At 41.3% G+C, this 22012-nt stretch overlaps 1 protein-coding gene across 2 annotated transcripts in view; it reads left to right on the top strand.

Moving 5' to 3' along the window:
* The window catches only part of dph6 (diphthamine biosynthesis 6), a 57233-nt gene that overhangs the window by 23400 nt on the left and 11821 nt on the right, over nt 1-22012 (top strand). Inside the window, exons 6-13 of one of the 2 annotated variants that reach the window (XM_038728848.1) lie at nt 560-621; nt 864-958; nt 1117-1210; nt 3087-3237; nt 3672-3797; nt 5397-5526; nt 5658-5832; nt 20737-20976. In XM_038728848.1, the coding sequence (XP_038584776.1) occupies nt 560-621; nt 864-958; nt 1117-1210; nt 3087-3237; nt 3672-3797; nt 5397-5526; nt 5658-5832; nt 20737-20976 (1073 nt within the window). Of the gene's footprint in view, nt 1-559; nt 622-863; nt 959-1116; nt 1211-3086; nt 3238-3671; nt 3798-5396; nt 5527-5657; nt 5833-20736; nt 20986-22012 lie in introns of both variants that reach the window. The other variant, XM_038728847.1, reaches the window with a different exon arrangement.

Genomic DNA, 22012 nt, shown 5'->3' with positions numbered 1-22012 from the left:
TAGTTGTAGTTTTTTTTTTGTCTGGGGACTGAGGGTGCAGTGAGTTTGTATTTTGGGTGTGTGGCACCACCGGGTATTCATACAAAGCTCTCCTCGAACCTTCTTTCCCCTCCTTCTTTTCTCTCCCATGGTTGTGAGTCACTTCCATGCACCATTTCAGGGGAAGGGGAGGGAAAAGGCAAATAAACAGGATCTCTTTCCAGAGTTTATATTCTCAAAGGGAACTAGATGAGGGGGCAGCGGGCGAGGGGGTGGCGGGGGTCTGCGGCCAGCAATTGAAAACTGTTGCCCTTACCCGAAGAGATCTGTGTACACTACTTGCAAAGTAAAACAAATAGATCCAGGGTGCAGGTTTACGTGTGTGTTTGTGCGGCTGCCCGTAAACCTCCCCAGCCTGTCATCTTGAATCACTGTTCTCTGTTCCTGATCAGACCTCTCTGTCTCTCTCTTTCCATACGTGTGTCTGTGTGAAATGGTGTTTATGTGTGTATTTTTGTCTTTGTGTATCGCTGTGTGTATGTTTGTATGTCCCTGTGTCCGTTTCCCACGTGGGTGCCAGGCCTGGATCCAGAGAAGCACTTAGGAAAACCTCTGGCTGACATGGAGCCCTATCTGAAACAGGTCACAACCTGGTTTACTCTCTACACTATTTCCATGTGTACAACATTTGCTCACAAGTCAGGTTTCCTGATGATCATGTTCAAAGTATTAAAACATCTTGAAGTGCATAATATGAAGTCAAGCTTATTACTGCAGAGAAATACATTTTTCTTTCACTTTAACATTTAATTTTATATATTAAGTATATGTTATTGTACACCATATTAATTATTTTAATATGGTGTTTTGTTTTCCCTGATTAGCTCTCCCAGATGTATGGAGTTCATATTTGTGGAGAAGGAGGTGAATATGAAACCTTCACCCTTGATTGCCCGCTCTTCCAAAGGAAGATAGTTATGTGAGTAAAGCAACATAAACTTACAAGAATTTGTCTGCATCAGAACTCAATTACACTTTTTCATGCATGTGGCTGTTGTAAGTTCAGAAAAGTGATGGTTTTTTTTGCCAGCACCACTTTATATGAAAGTTTTTATTTGTATGTGTGTGTGCATGCAGTGATGCGGCAGAGACAGTGATCCACTCAGCAGATGCCTTCGCTCCAGTTGGCTACCTGCGCTTCACCGAGATGCACACCGAGAGCAAAGACAAGGTGAATCAAACTTCTGAAGGAATCCATGAGTGTAGTTTTGCAAGTAAGATCAATGCTCTTCAATGCTGAGTCAATGATTTTACAACAAAAGTTGGAGTCACTTCGTGGTTGATTACTTTAAAACCACTCTGAGGGCAAAACAAATACAAGAACAAAACCTCTTGGTGTCTGATAACTTTGTCGAGCAGAAGAGAAACACAGCACTGTAGGGCAGGATTCAGATCAAACCTCCATAGGGCCTCTCTCACTCTGTCTCTCTCTCTCGCACACTCTTGCTCTCGGTCTCTCTTCATCCCTCGCTCTCTCTCCTCTAGCCCCACATGGCCTACTTTGACATCTGCAATATTCACTGCAGCCTGAAACTAGGCTCAGCTTAATAAACATGTCTGCTCACATTAAGGCGCTTTGCATTCAGGTAGCTGGCTAAGCGGGCACAGGCGGGGGTTGCGGGGAGGCAGTAGGAATTGGCTTTTGGTATATTAGAAGGAGCTGATTGGGGCTTCACAGACAAGAAGGGTGACACTTCAGAATGCTTTACTTTCCCTGCAAGAACAGACGACTTTATAATCCTTAAATTGGAATTCAGTGATAAAGACATTGGGCTAATTTATGTGTACTTTTAATTACTCTGATTAAAATTGTCTGGTTTAATAAAACACCTACTAGCCAATGAGTGTTACTGGCAACAGGAGGTGCTACTTGTGTGCCATTATGTTTGTTGCAGCGAGTTAAGACTGTAAGGATTACACTGAGGGATGCTACTCGCATCTAGCTTAACATGTTTCCAGGGTAAAGCATGTGATTTGCGCGTGTATTTTTTTGCATATCACACAATAATGTGTACGTTTGATTCCTTTGTATGCAAGAGAATGCGTGTTCTGTTTGTAGCCTTGTGTGTGTTGGGTGGGGGCTGAGACTGTTACGGACAGAAAACATACCCCCATCCCACAACCTCCGTGACCCTGCAGCCTCACTCCCTACAGCTATATATTTTTTCACTCCCCACACTGCCGCTACCACCCCCATCACACAAACACACACAGACGCTCACACGCTCCCGCAGACCCTGTAGCCCCCCCTAGGTTTCTGGGGGAAGAGCAGGGAGATCCAGGGCCTGCGAGGGGAGGGAGATGGGGGGGGGGCAACCAGGGGAGAACCTGCCCTGGTTCAGCCTTCTGAAGCTCTTCTCGTCAGGGTGACAGATCTGCGGTGACACCAGCACTAGAGGAAACTGCACCGGGCTCAGGGGGTGGGGATGGACCACCATCATTTGCCCTCCGTTAATGCTAGTCAAGCTATTTTTCATGCTGGCCAGGAGAGAGGGGCTGAAGTATAATTAATTTGATTATCATATGGCCTAATGCAGTTGACAGCAGATGGGGGGTGAATCAGTGTTGGGAGGGCGAGGGGGGGCGTTGAGGAGATATGAAATATGTATTTAAATGTGTGACACCGAATTTGGCAGGTAATATGTGTGCCTCAGAGAATGGTAATGATTTGTTATTTAAAGAAGTAGCAGAGTGTTGAGGCAAAGTATAAGTAAACAGAAGAAAAAAACTGAAATCCAAAACATGTCTAACCCATCCAGTCATGAGTTTTGACTGACAGCCAGCATGATTGAATCTACAGTATCAGAAAACACCGCTCACTATTCGCCCGAACTAGGAATATGTTAGCATGTTGTTTCATATTCATTCACCTTGAAGTTATGTGTGTCTGGGCCCTTGTCATGAAAGACTGACAAACACAACCCGCTTGGTGGGGTATCTGAAAAAGACTGGTTAATTATACAGCATTTTGTCTATCTTTGCAAAAGGCTCAGTGCTCTTTGGTGGGCGTTTGGCCTGATGTATTCCCTGTGGTGCTTTATTTGCAGGATGTGGTGGCAAGAGCTTTGCCCCATGGTAGTTGTCCTTGCCAGAACGCCATTGACAAGATGACTGAGGAGGTGGAATATGCTGATCAAGCTGAAGACAACCAGCAAGAATTTACATCAAATTGTGACCTTAGTTGTCAGCGGGGCCACGGTGAGATTCATTTATGGCGAAACATGCACGTGCTGACATGCATGCTTGAATGTGTATTTGTGTGTGTGTGTGTGTGTGTGTGTGTGTGTGTGTAAGATGATATCTGTGTGTCATGTGTGCTCCCTGAATCTGTGTCATGTGGTCAGCATCATGATGCTAAATGCTAGTATTTTTGAGTGATTGTTTGACAAGAGCTGTCATTTCAGCAGTGTATTTGTGACAGTCTCCTTTGACATACAAACCACATATGCATGAATTGCCTTCTTATACAGCACATGCCCTGCTTAAAAAATAAATAAATGACATACTTCTTTTGTATGTTCTAAAAGTCTTGATCAAGCCAACCATTTGTAGTGCTGACTGCACAAAGTATTTACGGAAATCCAAACCTGCTAACTCGCTTCCTGTTCATATTATTGTATCTCTTCCTGCAGGTCTCCCTCCATCCTGCTCACCAAGAAGTTCCAGAGGCTATCAGTGGATTTGTTGCATTAACGGCCTTCAGAGCCAAGAACCCGGGATCCAGGGCCAGACATGGGCAGCTTTCACACAGCTGCAAAGTAAGGGAAAGTGTGAGGAAGAGAGAGTATTGATAGAGAGAGAACACTTTTTAAGAACATATAATACCAGAGCTATGGACATGCTTTTAAATATTTTTTACAAAAATGCAAGAGGCTACTAGAAAATTTTTTTTTGCCTCTCTGAAATCGCTGAAGCAAAAGGCACACAGAACGACACTCACAAGTAAACTAACCTTTAATAACTCATGTTTTCTTCGATCACATAAAAATTACATCTTTGATATGATAAAGGGGAGATGATACAGAATTCCTTTGTCCAGGGGTGATTTTAGCAGCTCACTAACACAGATTCTGCAGGGCTTACTGTACTTCACTCCCTACTGTAGCCCTAAAAATTCAATGGAGAGAAACATATGGGGAAAACTCCTTTTCCTTGCTGTGTTAGCTAAAGACACATGAGGAGGTGTGGCAGAGCTTGAGAAGTCGTTCCTTATTCAAAAGTGCTTGTCAGTCCAGCAGGCAAAACCCCTGTGTGTCAGCGACTCGATCCGTCACAAGAATGGAATAGCGAGTTAGCCACCAAACAAGGACAAGCACTTCAAATTAACCCAAACCAAGCCTCTTTTAAAACACACACACACACACACACACGGTGCAGTCATGTTGGGTGGGTTATCGTTTTTGCCCTGCAGAAGTTTAAAAGTGCACGCTTTTCCAGTGTATCTGAATCTTTTTTTCTTCTTCTCTTTCTCTTTTTTTGATGGAGAAAGAGGAGCGAAAGATGAAAAGCATATTTAATGTTTATCGTGGTGTTCGGCTGAACAGCCTTCACAGTGCAGAGACAATATTAAACAAGTTAATATTTAATGAACAACCTCTTTGTATGAGGGCGTAGTAGTCTGAGACGCTAGTGTTGGCAAAGGAAAAACAAACTTGAAGCTCTTTCAAATGATTGTAGGGAGAAAGACTTTGCTTTGAGCCCGTGTGCTGGCGCTTGCATCCAAAGCTTACAATTTGCACACATACTATGTTAGACTGCACTTTATGGAAGGGGACAAACACCATTACCACTTTAAAGCAGTTTCAATAGATTTCCGTGTCAGAAAAAAAAACTTGTACAATGGTGATAGCGTTCAAATGACCGTTTGAACAGTAATGGTAGGTATAGCACAGCTGTACACCTGAGACTTTGACACAAGTAAATGCCTGTACACTGTGACTTAGACTCCATGAGTATTTATTCACTGGCAACCTTGCCTGATGCAGTGGTAGTAGATACAACTGGTAATTTTCTTACAACAATGTGTAAAATAATAAAATAAAAATGAAATAACAAGTTTATAGAGGTAAACCAAAAACATGTGTGTTAAAGAACTGGTTAGATGAAGTTGGTGACCAGCTACAAACAAGGATGTGCTGAAGCCAAATGCAGCACTTCTTTTTAGTCACAGACCTACCATTTTGCCTGTGTAAACACTGCAAACTGCTCTTCTCCCAGTTTTGTAATATGTGGTACACAACATTTACAAAATATGGACAAGTTGGCTTAGCCAAGATGGAGTACAGTTATGGTATGTTAGGTTACTATAATTTGCTATACTCCAGTGATTTACAGTATAATGTGTTACCTATGTCCAGGTGAGTTGGACACCAGATGCTGGAAGATGAAGGACATTATCCTGCTTCACCTGTATGTGAGCTGCATGGAAGACTTTGTTCCACTCAACACGGTCTATAAGAAACACTTTGGCAAAAACCCTCCAGCCAGGTAAAGATGCAAATACTCATACAGACCTTTCCCGCTGTTTCTTCTCTCTCAGGGAACATCTTTACATGGTTCTCACTCTAAAGCATTTGCTTCTCTGCAGCACTTTTATTACTCCACTCTATTCCTTGTAGGGTCTGTGTCCAGGCTCCTCTACCTGCTGGTCAGCTGCTGCAGATGGACTGCCTGCTCCATGACTGGAAAGAGCCCCTAGAGGAAGGCTGCTTCCACCAGAGGGAAGCCCTGCATGTCCAGAGCCTTTCCCACTGGGCCCCAGCCAACATCGGGCCCTACAGCCAGGCAATCAGGGTAAGTCCCCAAGGTCCACAACATGGAGAAGGTGTTGTTGCTGGTGGTGGCTAATAGTGTTGACAGTTTAATTTGGTGGTGGCCACATAGTAAGTATATTGTTCTATTAATAGACTAATAACATTTTCAGCTATCAATTTCAGCATTACTGTCAAAGGATACACTTTGCAGGCAACCCTGTTGTTTAAATTTGCGTCATTATTTTTGTTTATTTATTGTTTTCTGTTCATCTTCTTCTGTTCATTTAACCCCTGCTCTTCACATAACTTGTTTGGCTACTGATTGGAAATGATATTGAATCCCTTGATCCTTGTCAGAGGGGCTAAGCCAATAACAAGCAACATTATTTCTTTTGTGTCACTGTTAGCAATGCAAAGTATCATTTTAAGAAGGTACTGTAAGTAAGGTATTAATGGAGGAGTGCCAAGGATTAATTTGATGAATGATGAATCTTGCTGGTGATTCTTATGATTCTTTGTTGTGCTTGACTCTTACAAAGCAACTCAAGTGTCTCAGATTACGTGCTGTACTTTGAGTGTCTGAGTCTCTGTTTGTGTATAGATGCATTTGCGTAGGTGCATGTGATTGTTGATTTGTGTGATAGTTTGTTCCCATTACTACTTTTATGTATACATGTAAATATGTATCCCTATTATAGTGGGCAGTGTGTATCCATTTTTGCACTTGTTTGTAAAGCTGCGATTTGAACTTCTTTCATATTGTTTGAAACCCAGAAAGAATGTCGAATTCAAAGGCAGAGCAGAGGAAGTGTGGGCAGTGGTTGCACGGTTGGCTTGGTGTTTTGTTTATCCACTGTGTATTATATGGGATTACACTTGTCAAGGTACTGTCAACAAGGATAGTGTCCATCTCCTCCACACTGTCCTTGATCCTGCAGCCAAATCCATCTGTGAGTGAGAACATGTGTGGATTAGCCATTCGTTTAGAGCTTGACGGCATATCTCACCAGTGTGTCACTGAGGCTCAGATGATCTTGTGCCGTTTGGATTCCTGAGATGTAACCTACAGCGTCAGGTTTGCTTTTAACATGCTAGCAGTGTTTGATTTCCTCAGTGGAGTCTTATTGGGACATGAAATTGAAGTCAGCTGTGGGCATGTGCTATTGCCTCTGGAAATGAGTCTAATCTCTCATTCCTCTAATGATCATTCATATCCAAAGCAATTTGAGAAAACACTGAGATACACGCAGAGTTTGCTTGCTCAGAGCTGTGCACGGCACTACATACGACCCCTGCGTCGTCTCTCAGTGTGTCTGCTCCTCCTCCACGCTACAATGACTTAATTTGATCAAAAATGTATTAACAACTCTTCAGTACAGATAGAGATTTTTACATATTGATACAATTACCCCCTTGCTGTGAGCAAGCTTGCAGTGCCGCCCCTCCTCTCACCAGTACCACACTGACTCCATCTTAATGACAATTTTCCTTGGTGTTGCCGTGTGACACCAGAGCGACAGGGCTCTGGCGACAACAGAGACAGAAAACCGCTGTCTGAGACTAAATAACCTGGAGCTCTGCACATTCACTGTCTCTGGAAAAGAATTAGAAATTAAAAGGATCCAGCTATAGAAGGGGATTGGGGGGGGGGACCTTTAACTCGAAATGATTAAAGGATGAATTTGCAATCTTAATTATGTCCAGACAATGTAATACATTTTGTGCAGCAGAGGTGATTTGTGATGGTTCTTCTGAAGGGGCAATCAGTTTTGACTTAATGGAAAAAATAAATATCAAACGACAACAGCCTTTGATTAATGGTTCTGGTTTACTTTCTTGTTTGTTAATCTGATAAATCTTGGTACCATGTGAATGTGCTGAAGTCGATTGGGCTATAAACTGACCAATGTCCAGCTCTATTGGGACCAGTGTATTCTTTTGACAAACTGTCCAGTGGTTTGAGAGACAGCACATGGCCACTGACAGAACATGGACCCTTTGGCCCTGCAGGATTTGACTACAGTCGGCCTCCACAGTGAAGGGTGGCACTGGTGGAGGTAGAGTGGAACGGCATTAGGGATTGGCATGTGATTGATGCTGGACCTTCAAAATCCATCCATCTATTCATCTATCTGCCTGCCTTGTCATGTCTCTCAGCTTCAGCTCTCGGGAACGGCAAGCTGTCTGAATGTTGACTTGGCCTGGCAAGCTGACAGATTCAGATCTGACTTGATTTAAAGAATTAGTTAACCTTTATGATCTCAAAGCTGTGGACCACTTGGTGTACTGTATGTTAATGTGTGATATACCAGTAGTTTCTGTAAAAGATGCAGGCTACAAAGACAAAAACGGTCAGTTCATTTATGCTGTGTTTCTACATTGCTAATGTACCTGATTGACATGTTATCATCTGTGAGTGTGGTAGTACCAAAGATCTTGCTAATTGTTTTGTTTTGCTGTATTTTCTTATCAGAGATTTAATGCAAATTTTGCTGTCATTTGTATACATAATTTGCATAATCTAATTAAGATATATGACATTTCAACATCAATCAATTCATTAAAAACAAGAGATGCTCTTAGACATCCAGTTTCTGTTGCAAAATATCAAAACAAACTATCTCATTACAACCAAAGCCGAGTAATGGCATGCTTTTAAAAGAAATAAAAGTTATTACTGCATTTTCTGCCTGTTGTTTCTTAGGAGCTTTTAAACAATTCTGATGCATTAACATAAAAGCAGGAAAAGGGAGTGCGGGGGCTGTTTTCTTTAGCCAGCAATGTTCCACATTTTTAAACAGAAATCCATTTGTACTCATAACAGACAATTACTCTTGTGAGTTGCATGCTGGAAAAAAATGACCTATCATTTACTAAAGTCAGAGTTAACAACAGGAGTCTCAAACTGCAGGATATTTTCCACATCTATTTAGATTAGTGCTGCGTGTTCCATCACATTCCCTTTGGAGCCACATTTACAGAGGCAAACACAATAGCCCGACCAGGTATGAATAGAAAGACTATCAGTTGAATGGTTGTTAAACATCTCCTCTTTCCTGTTAAGGTAAGTGGCTCACCCCTGGGATATTTGCTGGGAAATTATACTCACTGATCAGATTCTGTGGGGTGTGTTTTGGGAGCTGACTGCACTTGCCTCAGGTTGCTGGTGAACACTAACCCCTTGCCTCATTCCCCTAATTGTGAGTGACAGTCAATATTGTCTTGCACAAGCCTGCGATAGGATTTGCATTGGATTTTGAAGTGGACTGTGAGGCATCGGGAGGGAAGTGGATCTGACGTTGCCAATTAGCGTCAAAGGGAGGAGTATTCTGTGGTGGTGGTAGAATTTGAATGATCTTCTTACAGGAGTCTTAATGTGAAAAAACAATGAGCTGAACTTTTCCTGACCCTCTTGATGAAAGGTTCAGAGGTCAGGCTTGGTCAGAGTGAGGCTGGGCCACCCATGTAGGGCCAGAAGTTTCCTCTGCTTGTTGGAAGCATTTTCATCTCTTTGATTTTTTTATATTTCAGGCAACAAACTAGTCTATAGAGTATATTATCAAAGATTACTTTAATGATATTTTAAGGTAATTGACAGTAGAGAGTGACAGGAAACATGAGATGAGATGGGGATGAAACTAAGTTGAACATAGACTTTGTGTTTACATGGTATACATGTGAGACTACATGAGAGGCTCACAAGAGCACCTCACAAAATGTTATAAACTTTAAAATAGTTTTAAACTATCATTCTCCATCTGTGTTTTAAATAAAATGTGGCACACTGTAAGAGAACAAATGGTACATGATTAGTTTGTGAAGATTGCAGCCCTGTTTTACGGTGAACAATCAATGGGTTGGGTAAATATGAGCTAGTGCGGTGAGTGATAAAGCAAGTGTTAGTGATGAATAGCAGAAATTAAGCTAAGTGCCTTAGTTTTATGGGCTGTTGTTCTCACCCAGAATGTTTCACTACAGTAAAAGAGACACCATGCACAATTCAGCAGACCCCCCTCCCCCATGTGGTAATCGAGGTAGACTGCATCTACCTCAATTACCACAGAAGAGTAATTAGCCAAAAAACTGTGTGTGCCTGCATCTGCGTTCGGGGAAGTATGCATGCAGCATGAACAGATTAATTAGGACATTTAACTTCATTTCTAATATAACAAAATTAATCCCATAAAATATGAGGGATCTCGGAGGAGGTGCCTGTCAGCATCTGACGCCTCTCCTCTGTTTGCCATAATCTATTAAAACCTTGCTTTTATCTCACCTCTCCCCTGTCATACTTTATGGATTTTTTCATAAACACGGCCCATACTTCATAAATGTCTCAATTTTCTAGTCTATTAACATTACTTCAAAAGCGCTTGATAAAAGAGGAGGGCATGCGTGAAATAATGCACCAATAATATGAAGCGCTGGAGGCTAGAACAGTAGGGGCGGCTCTCTAGCGTGCACACTCAGACAATGCAAGGGATGTTATCAACTTTAATAAAAGAACAAATGATCACTTTCAACCAAGGAGAAGGGGAGATGAGGCAGGGAGGAAGGGGTGGGGCAGGAGGGGAACGGTTGTCGAGTAATTGAGCCGATGAAAAATGAGGTCTTGAAGGCTCAGCGGTTTGAGCAGTCAGGAGACTGAAAGCCACTCAAAACTATGGTGTTCTTCAGTACTTGTAGTTACTTGCTCCTAGTTGCAGCGGAGGATGTTAACACGGATTTGTTTTTTTATTTCACTGAAGGCACAAGTAGAATAGTCGGGCTGTTTCCTTTCCTGAATGTCTGAATTGTGTGCAATGAGTTGAACCTTTTGTCTGGAGAGTGTCAGTAAGGTTTTGACTGACAGTCGAGCTTCACCTCACAGCATTTCCCCAGCGAGCATCGATTCAGTTCTTGTCTCTGTACATCACCTGTGTCGGTCTCTGTAGGCTTTACTCATCCTACCCAGACACCGAGGTCAGCTGTCTTCACTTGAACTGGACATGCGTGAAACACACTGATCAAACCCAGTAAGACTATACCGCAATGGCATGTTGGCTGTACGCCCCGAGGCCAGGCCTTACAAACACACAGACACACACGTACTCCTGTGTGATCTTTGTGTGGCCCTGCCACAAGGTAAACTGGTTCGGTAATTAAAATGAGTCACCAGTAGCTCACTGTAACACTCATAACTGAAAGTACACAGCGTTCAAACTGCATTCAGTGACATGCAAACAGATGAAGATGTATGCAAAGACAGACAAAATCGGTAATTGAGCACACAGCCATTATCGCAAACCATCAGTAACTAAACATTTGTTGACAAATGTTTGCTCATGTGCAGGTCTGTATACCCACAACGTACATGCATACTTTTCAACACTGTCTCGTATGCAAAAATGGGGACTGCACTCCCCTTACTCTAATCACTCCCCATCCCAAGATGTATGTGTTGACACATGTTTCTAAGTACAGCGCTGGAGCTACTGGATGGGCACTTTTGCTTCTAAATGTGTACACGTGTATGTGAGAGGTCAACCTTTTTAATCTAATGAGAGGGCAGCTTTATGGGAAGTGTAGACGGCAGCAGAGGTAATTATGTTCCTCCCAACCCCGTGCCACGTGCCCCCTTTCTCTCCAGCTGTGACCGCATAGAGGCTGACCTGCCATGGATGGCAGTGGTCATTTTCTGGAGTCACTGCATTCTTTGCTACATTATCCCGCGCCGCCGCTGCTGCTGCAGCACCACGTGGGAACAGGCTGGTATCAGCTTGTACCAGGCGAGGACAGGGGAAGGACTGGATCTGTCAAAGTGCATCGACTCTCAGGCGGCCACGTACGCCGGCGCTGTGCCTCTGCCCCGGCCCCTGCCACACTCCCACTCATTAATGGGCCCAGCCCTGACAACTGATCCTAATTGCCTTTGAGCAGCTCTTCATGTATTATTGGTGCCTGACTGCCTTGGTTCATGTCAACAAGCCATGGGATGCAGGGACAGGGTAGCCACAGCCATTGTCCCTCTTACACTTGTATACTGAATGATACACATAGACTAGATATGCATGTAAATATATATACATCATATGTGTATGTGTACACGTAAGTTGAAATGTGCCTCAAGAGACACAGGTATCTGGTGTCTTGTGATTGATCAGCATCCTAATTATACCGGAGTCTTTCACAATTGCAGATTTGCAAATTACTTGACTGCTTTCTGTGTAAAAAGCATTAAGTATTAATTTTTGTGGCTACAGTTTGAATAGACAGTACTAGAACATTTAATGGGTTGTAGATGATTGTATGACAATCCGATGTATGAATATGATTTTATTTTATTAAGGGTAGAGTATGTATGTGTGAGCATGTGCTTGTTTGCTTCTCACTTTGTAACTGTTGAAGAGCAGTGGAGGGGTGAATGGTTCAGAGACATCAAGAAGGCATCTGAAGAGCATCATGTAAAGATCCCACCATCGCAGATATCTGCCAAGACACTCGCGCTATTACAATTGCAATCACAAACACTCAGTCAAAACACATCATTATTTGTAGTCACATGAATGAATTATTACCCCATATCCCACTATGTATTTCCCATTTTACCCCTCTATTTGAATACGGAAAAAGGAGAGGTGGGATGGCTTGGCTTTTTATTTGTGGAATGAAATAACTGAATACCAAATGCATAGATAAAAAGCATAGCGGCGTGTCCTGTCCACTCCCATCACTGTCTGAGAAAGGAGAGACGTATGACCATCCCATTACTATGGTAACTACCCACTATATTCAGAGCTGCCCGGGTGTGTTTCTTCCCCCTGCAGTGACGAGAGGGCATAGCTGACAGGGCCTACGCACACACACGCACATACACACACAGATAAGGAGGGTCTGGGAGATGCTGCTTGTGAAATATACACATGTGGCAAATACAGACAGAACAATACAGGGGCCAGTTCCAACACATACTAATGTGGTGACATACAGAAACTAATAGGTACCAACATTAGGGAGAAGTCTAACCCCCTACCATTTCAACATTTTACTCATAGCCAAAATCTTTTATCCAAAACAGTGGAATCTAGCAGTAAGATTTTTAATGCTTTTATATTTTTGATTTATAATCTTCAGCCAAAACAAAATGAATAAAATTGTCTAGCATTTGATTAATACAGTGTTTTGCTAGCACATAATAAATGTAGAAACAAAGACAAACCATGATTGATATGTTACCAACAAACACAGGGTTTATAACACTAATTGTCACCAACCCAGACTGAGTGGCTGTTTGAGATGACTTGTTACTGCAGCAGATTCACCTGACTGCTGTACAGCACTGTGCTGTTTTAGGAAGCTGCTATTATAGATGACTTCTATAATTATTATGCTTTAAGTTGGACGTGCCTTTGGTTAGAAACAATTATTACATCCATGTGCAACAGTGTGCTAGCATTGCTATTTTGTCTTTATTTGTTAAGGGATTTTTCTTTTCAGTTCTGCAGATGACTCAGAAAAGAGTTAGCGTTTACATTCCATTTACTTTTGGCCACTTGTTTCATAATAAATTTCACATGGAACAATTTTTCTGAGTAGTAACTTTGAACCTGGGTCATTCATTTTTCAAATGCCGTTGCCATCAAGTACACTTAACTGAGGTAAAAACTGCTGCAAATGAATAATATACAATCTCCTTTTTTTCTGTAGACATATCAGCATGTTCACTTTTAATATATATTTATTATTGATATTGTGGATTTATTATGTAAAGGGATGTCAGGCCCTGCAATTGTACGTAATGTAATGAAGTTGAGATACTCAGGGTAAGAGTTCATTCAATATAATACAGTACACAAAATTCTCAATATGTCAAAATATATTGAGTTGAATTTGATGCTCTGACACAAATGTTAATATTTGCTCTGTTTTCAGTAGGGATTCAGTACATTTTCAGCGTGTTGTATTTTTATCTGTTTGTCATAGTGGGAATATTATTACCCCTTGTACACATTTACAGTAAAATAACATTTTGATCATTCCAAAGTCAGCAGAAACCAGGATTTCTTAGATGGAAAGCCCTTCATTTAAAAAATAACTTGAAATTTATTCTAAATATTAATCTTTCTACAGACACCTTTCAGCCTGATTGAATTTTCAGTATCTGATGATGCAAATAAAGATAGAACAACACTTGTGTGTATATATTGCAGTGGAAATCCCAAACAATTTAATAATTTTTTTCACAAATTTCCCTTCATCCATATTCCTCCACTGCACTAGTGGACTTTTTGGCTTATTTATGCGAACATTTTGTCATTGTCAAAAAAAGAAAATCCGAGAAGACTTTGGTGCTGTCTAGCCAGCCATGGACTGAGTAGACTTTGTATGAACAGCATTGTTGATACTCCAGCTGCCTTTTTAATGCAGCCATACTGCCATCTGTTGAAACAAGAAGGGACTACATCTGTTTTTACTTTTCTCTGCATTTTCTGTCCTCTGTCTTGTTCACTCTGTCTTTCAAATGTTTGTCTGCTATTCATCTTTTATTTGTGAACACTGAACTACATGCTGTGTCCATTACAAGCAACAGAATAGCAGGGCAGGGAAGAGAGGGTTTGTATGTGTGGTGGATGTGGATGTAGAGGACTTTTCTCTCTGGACCAGCAGCTTCATGTCACTGGGTCTCTAGGGCTGATTTATTTTTGACATTCACACTGTCTGAAGCAAAAGAGACATTTCACACTGTAGTCCTATCCTTCATGTCGCACACACACATACACACTTGGACACAGCCTTACTTAACTTCACCACTAGTGACTGTTACACTTCAATGGTTGTGCCATAGCACTTTGTGTTGACATAATTATTTTGTGCCCAGGTTAAGTTAGTGCTTCCATCACCAGCCAGACCAAGAGATGTAGCTTCAAAAACAGTAAAAATATGAAAAGACAGAAGAGACGAGGTGGTCACAGCTGGGAAGGGAGAAAGAACGGGGGTTGAGGGTTGCAGTTTCAGCATCATTCAATCAGACAACATGCCCCTCAGCTGAAACAGCGAGACCCTCCCCGATTCTCTCGAATTAGGGAGATTAGCAGGAAAGCGCATAATGCAGGATGATGGAATTTGTCATAATTTGCATTGTCCTGGAAAGATTCGGTTTGATAGAGCGATGCATGGAGGGGCTTGTCATGTCCCACGGGCAGGTCATAGAGGAAGCTTGGCAGAAATGATTTTTGCGATATGTGCATCAGTCGTAAAAGCCTCACAACCAATTTGTCAAAAAATGTGAGGTCGGGACAGTTGAAGGCAGCAGGGCATTTTGCCTAACGCAATGAAAAACTATGCCCCTCCATCACTCTTCATCCAAAGCCCAGCTCTGTTGTGGCACAGTACTCAACAGCAGCAGACAAGTTTATTACATCAGCTTAGAGTGTTTTTTTGTTTTATTTGATCTTATTTCTTCATTTTACCATCATTATAGCAACAGTAAATTTACACAAAAAAAACACACCAAACATACCAAATTGTATCAAACTGGTTTCATTTTGTTGTAAAAAATATTATTTTATGATGGTAGAAAGATTTATTTATTTATTTGTTTATTCATGCCTTTTGACATTCAGTCTCCCTGAGTCTCCAGCAGTCAGGCTCCCCTGACCTTGGTTATAGTACTGAGCGGCAGCTCCTGACCACCATAAAGTTGACCAGAGCTGACATGACAGTGTTACTCTTCCTCACGGTTCAGTTTCTATGGAGTGGGCATGTCGAGGGCAGACATTCAGGCACAACAGAAAAATACACATAAGCTTGAAGAAGGTGGGGGTGGGGGAAAGGCTAGTGTCCCTGGGTCAGGCTGACCACACGTTGCCTCAACAATGGCTCATTATAGTTGTGTAATTTTTAGTATTCTTCTAAATTTGTCATCGGAATAACCTTGTTTTGAACATATGCTTATGGTTTGTTTTCTGAATAAATGTGTAATTTTAGACCTGAGAGAATGCATTCAGAAATGCCCTATACTTGCCTTTCTTTGTGCACTTTATATGACTATTTATGTCACCGTTTAAGTAACACTGATTTTGTGTGACAGTTGAGCATACAGAGGTTAGGCTCAAACTGGAGCACAAACAGGAAGCAAAAAAAGAGATGGTGGGAAAGAAAGAGGAGGGAATAAAAAAGGCAAATATCTCCCTCCGCCTTCCCATGAAGCCTTAAATGAGAAGAGATTCTGTAGAAGGAAGAACGGTTGTGGTTCTCCTGAAAGGTTAGTATTTGTAGAAATGAGGTGTCAGAAGAGGCAGGATTTCCTCAGGGCGCAGCACAACATGAGCCCATCTCTTATCATTTCCCACTCCCAGACGTGATCTGCTTTGAATGCACTAATACTGAAAGAGCCCCACAGACTTGAAGCCAGTTCAAGATGAAATCACAGCACACATCCCTGACAAACTGCCATCCACCACACAAGGATTAAACAGTAGTTGCATGTCAAATCCCCGCCAAAAAGCAGAAATAATATATGCACTTAAATACATTCAACAAAACTTCAACCTCAGTTTTTTGATCCCCACATTTTGAACTATTTTGAGCTATTTGCCAACCATATTCAACAAAAGTGAAAATGACTAAATTTGGAAATTTGTCACATATATTAAGAATGTTCCATGAGGGATTCAAAGTGAATCAAAGGGTGTCCCATTTAAATTATATCTTATATATCAACTTGAGTTTTGGATGGAACATACCATGTAAATGAAGCATCCATGGTTCAAAATTGGCCTAGTGCTACTCACACACGTCATGGTCCTTTAACATTTATCTATATTCACTATAAACTCTTGAAAACATTTTTAAAAAATCTAAAAAGTTTTAGCTATGAGTTGGAAAGCATTGCCCTGGTTTTCTGAAGATGCGTACATTTACTCCATGCTGAGGCTATAAGCAAGACTCAAAAGATGTGGAAACATCTCAATGAAAGGACATAACACAAATATTAATTACTTTGGATTTAATGACACACTCTGTAGCTCGTACTGTACTGCCATTATCCTTTTAGCTTGGTTACATGTGTCCTTGCATAAGGGAAAAGTTACACCATATTAATCTAACCTATTTTACACATTTTGTATTATCATTTTCCTGGTTAAATTATGCATAAGGTCTCAATGGGGAGAAATGTGACCATTAGCATATCTGATAGGAGCGGTGGAGCAGTTTTCCACCTCTCTCTGTCCTTGGAACCAGGCAGAAAAACCTGACTGTTCGTCAATACCGGGTCATTTTATCCAGGCCAGCCTAGTTCATCTATACCATTCCCAAGCTCTCCTAATGACACTTGGAGACATCTTCAACACGATGGGGGCCCAGAGGGCTCCAACACCAATGTGAATATAGTCTAGCACTGTCTGGTCATCTCTGGAAGCTCTTTGACAAAAACAGCAATTAGAAACACCTCAGACACTCCAGCCTGAAACGAGACACCGTTAAGGGTTGGAATCGGACACAGCCAGGCGCTTCCTGAGTACATTTACATATATGTTACTGTCTGCGGCTCACAGAGATGAGAGCAAGAGAATGTCTTTGGGGATGGTGACCTTTTGACATGTCATCAGGTTTATTAGAAAAATGATGGCGTTGAAATAAGGCTTCGATAAAGTATGAGCAAAAATACTAAACAGGAAATAGTGTGTTGCAGTCACTTTTGTTGTTGACCTCATTGAAAGCTTGTTTGGCTTTTGAGTTTTGAGCTAAGTTTGCATGAAAGTCCATTTTTACTGTTAGGTCTGTTTATCTCTTTCTTCTTTCCCAAAAAGAGATATTGTGAAATTGGTTGCAATTCTTATGTTTAAATTAATTATTAATGTTATTGTGAAACATCTGAAACGAAGATAAAAACAAGCATTGACCAGTCGACTAAATGGGACAAACATGAGTTTAACTTTTTAATTGTCTTTTATTTACTAAATATCATTAAATATTGAAAACTGAAAGAAACTGTTCTGATATTTATTGTGATATTGCCCACCCATAGCATGTGTTTTTCTCTGATAGAAAAACTGATCTAAGGTAGAATCAAAATTATTCATCTTTGTTCCGAAAGGCGGTTACTAAAAAATTTCTGAAAACCTTTAAAGTTAAGACAGCAAATATTATTAAGAAGCAGTAGAACAGAATCAGACCAACAGGGACATCTAGTATTGATTCACCTTTTCTCTGTGGGCCATTTAGACTGCTAAGGCTAGAATTTGAAAAATACTTACCTTGTTATAGAAAGTTTAATGTCATATGCAATTGTTTGACCCTTATGAATATTAAAGAATCCCATCTCTGTCCTATTAAAAATGCATGTGGCATTGTGGTTGTTGATCACGTTTAGAACGCCCATGCAAATTGGACTGTCTTCGCTGTCAGGGCCTAAGATGAATAATGTAGTTGTGTTGTATATTCAGGGACACACCATTGACAGTCAATTAACAAGTTTGATTGGTGTGTGAACTCATTCTTTTGAACTGTTAATTTTATGTAAATAGTATTCGCTCTCCCTTCTCCACTGTCTCTCCCCCATCCAGGTTCACTACAGAAAGATGTGCCCCCACCACCACAAACCCCCAAATCCCCAATTCCACCTCCCACTAAGAGTAACCAGAGCGGGATCCTTAATAATTGATCATCACACACCTGCTTGGTAGAAGCTATGGGAGTCTGCCTTTAACAGTCAGGAGGCCCCATGCTAGCCCCTTTTGATATTCAAATAGACAAATGGAAACCAGCCTTTATGAATTCAAAATGGAGCGAGCTCCTTTCATGGGGACGAGCTTGTTAAGAAATTCTGGCCACCCGTCCAACCTGATGGAGCCCTTCATTGTTGGAGTGGATATGATGGCATTTGATGGCTCATAAATGGAATGCCAATGACAATTTGTTGTTGATGTGTGGAAATCTGGCTTTTATGTTAGGCAGACATAGTAATGCAGGCACTCGGGCAGATTGTGCTTGCAGGTAAATGATCCGATGATTGATCCAACTGGTTAAAAGCAGCGCGGGGCTTATCTCCTCCCTTTCTCACTCGCAAACCCATCTTCCCTCCATCTCTTGTCTTACGCAGTGTCCCTGTAATTTGCAACAGCAGAGATGGAAGAGGAAGATTCATCAAAGTTGACAAGTGAACCCAGGAGCTGGGGATCATGGCTAACCCATCTGATTATGGAAATAGCCATAACTATATCCGCCTTGTAGCTAAACAGTTGTGCGACTAGCATCTTGTTCTGCTAGTATCCTATAAAAGACATGTTCATACTTAAGTAAGGGGAAAATATTCCATTTTTAGTTTTCCTCCTTTTAACATGTTGTGGCATTGTCTGTCTGGTTAGGCTGAACCATGTAAAGAAAACAAAGGGCTTTTTTGGGAGTGGGAGAAGAAGTTTGATTGAGGGGTTGCTAATTCTTAAGTAATACCTCTGGTTCATACTAACCCTGGTAATCTCACTGTGAAACATGATACCCACGGCTATGTCTTTGCTAATCAGTGAAGGACCTTGTGTCAGGCCATGTATCAATTGATTCCGGCCGTCTTGATCCTCCCTGGAGATTTGCATGTGTTCCAGGGTCCCTGCATAGGTCAGCAATTATCAACATGTCACCAACAGCTATTTGAATTGACCAGCAGTTAGTGCCCAGCACTAATGTCATCCAGCCTCAAACAGTGGTGAGCTACAGGGTCTCTAAAGACCTGACCTCCTTAATGCTCATCCCTACTCATCTCTCTGCATTAAACAGATAGATTTTTTTCATGTTTCATTATACAAGAAGCTTAATTCTAACAGAGGCATTTAGCAGTGAATTGAGCTTATTATCACATTGTGCTTATAAATAACACTGGTGCCGTGGAGATGCATGGCAGGGTTCTCACAGAATACCTGCTTGTGAAATGAGAATTGTTGGTAATAAGACGCTGGAAAACGCAATGGAACTTGTTAATTAATGCAGTGCTACTCAAACATACACTTATAATTAATGTTAATTTGCTTATAGCACCTCATTGATGAATATTGTATTTGTTTTTTATAAAACTATTTTTTGAATTTGATGACTTGTTTCTTTCATCAATAGGAGCCATGTGTTCAGGGTCCTAATTGTCTAATGAAATATTCTTGTTTTACTTTATAATTTAACACATATTCAAGTTTTGCAGCTGAGATTAAATGCATAAATATTAGTGTTGCCCTTAGTTGTTTTTAGCCACATTACATTGGTAGGTCAATCCAATGTTTTGGTTAAGACTGAAATATCTTAACAACTATTGGATGGATTGCCATGAAATTTTGTACAACCATTCATGGCCCCCAGAGGATGAATCCTAATGACGATCATCTGACTTTTTACCTAGCGCCACTAGTGGGTCAAACTTTTCATTTATCCATTGAAATATCCCAAAGTCTATTGAATAGATTGACACACAATTTGTTATAGACATTCTTGGTTTCCAGACAATTTATCCTTCTGACTTTGGTGATCTCCTGACACTTGTTCTTGTAGCGCCACCATAAGGTTCACATTTGTGGTTTTGACTGAAATATCTTGACATCCATTAGATGGATTTACATGAAATGTGGTAGAGACATGAAGGATGAATTGTAATAACTTTGGTGATCCCTTGTCTTTCATCTAGTGCCACCATCAGGTCAAAAATTTAAATGCATCTGATAAGTACTACAGCCTCAGTTGTACATTATGTTTACTGCTAATTTGCAAATGTTAGCATTCCAACACACCATACTGCTGACATGCTAATACTATATATCAGCATGTCAATGTTGTCATTGTGAGCATGTTAGAATAATGACATTCACATTTAGTAAGTACACCCTCATGGAGCTGCTAGTTTGACTGTAGACTTTTAATCTAGCAGATTTTACCATAATAAAGCCAACATTGTTGTGTTTTTCTTGTGTGCTCTTTCCTCCAGGTTGATCAATCGGTTTTCTGTGCAGGCCAAATCGCTTTGGTCCCCTGTACCATGCAGCTGGTAAAGGCCGGTACCAGGACACAGGCCCACTTGTCCTTCAGCTATGTGAAAAAAGTTCTGGAGGCGGTGATCAGCAACCTAACTCTAGCTCATGTGATCCAGGCCCACTGCTACGCCACAAGACACCAAGACATCCCCATCATCAGGGCCATCTGGGAGAGCATGCTGAGGGCCGCAGAGGTAGAACAGGTCGGCCACTGTGGAGTGAGATTTTTGATTATGAAATATATACCAGTGCTTAAGAAGAAAAGCAATGACTGGCTGTTTTTATTATAGATGCAGAGGAAATATTGATCATACTTTTAATACGATACTACTGCCACATATAATGAACACATATTTAATGTATTAAAAGACCGTGGCATCCATGTGCCAATGAATAAGTAAAAAAAAAAGAGAGAGAGAAATTCTTGAGATGTTATCCAAGTTTTACGGAGAGGCCTTTCACAATTGTATTTTATAGTTGCGAAATAAGGGGAAGTTCCTCGCCGCTCTCTGCCCCCTTGAGACCCAAGCCGCTGCAACTGATATTTACCAGTGAGCGCGCTCATGAAAAGTTGATGATGTGGGAAACGCTGGTGTCTTTGATAATGTGGAGCTTGGCACAGAAGCAGATGTCTTCCTCAGAGCTTCCCTAATCCTTTGCCCCCACACACCATTTTGGAGCTTCATTCAACTCTCAGAGCAGCTTATCCCCCTCTCCACCCCTCTTTCCTGCCATCTCCCTCCCTCCCTCCCTCCCTCCCTCTCGCCATTCCACCGCCCCAGCTTACAACCCCTGCTCCATACGTCTAATAGGGGCACCAGTCTCCCCTGGCAGCCCTTCTCCTCCCACAGTAATCTGCCTAGCCATGGGAATAGGGCCTATAAGGGAGAGGGGCAGGAGCCCGCCTCGAACATGTGGTTCTGTTCAGTGGTGAAAGGTGTTAAAGACTAGAGACAGGATGTCAACTTTGTGTTAATTCCACAAAAGTATAGCAGAATATAAAATTGTGTTTTTCATTTAAGGCCAGCAATCATATTCTCAAAGCTTTCACATGAACATCTCTGAATTCAAATATACATACCACTACTGGTGTTACTCACGGGGGAATAGAAATCTTGAAAGCGTTGACAGTGTACCATCAATTTAGCATGCATATTGGGTTGTTCCGATAACAAGGCTAACCGAGGTCAAAGCTTTGGGACGTGACAAGTCTAGGCTCATGTCAGAGGG

Source organism: Micropterus salmoides, unplaced genomic scaffold (genome assembly GCF_014851395.1).
Source record: "Micropterus salmoides isolate LMB-PRFRI ecotype aquatic unplaced genomic scaffold, ASM1485139v1 Ms_hic_scaffold_19, whole genome shotgun sequence".
NCBI classification, from domain to species: domain Eukaryota; kingdom Metazoa; phylum Chordata; class Actinopteri; order Centrarchiformes; family Centrarchidae; genus Micropterus; species Micropterus salmoides.
This window is presented reverse-complemented; position numbering and strand designations above follow the sequence as displayed.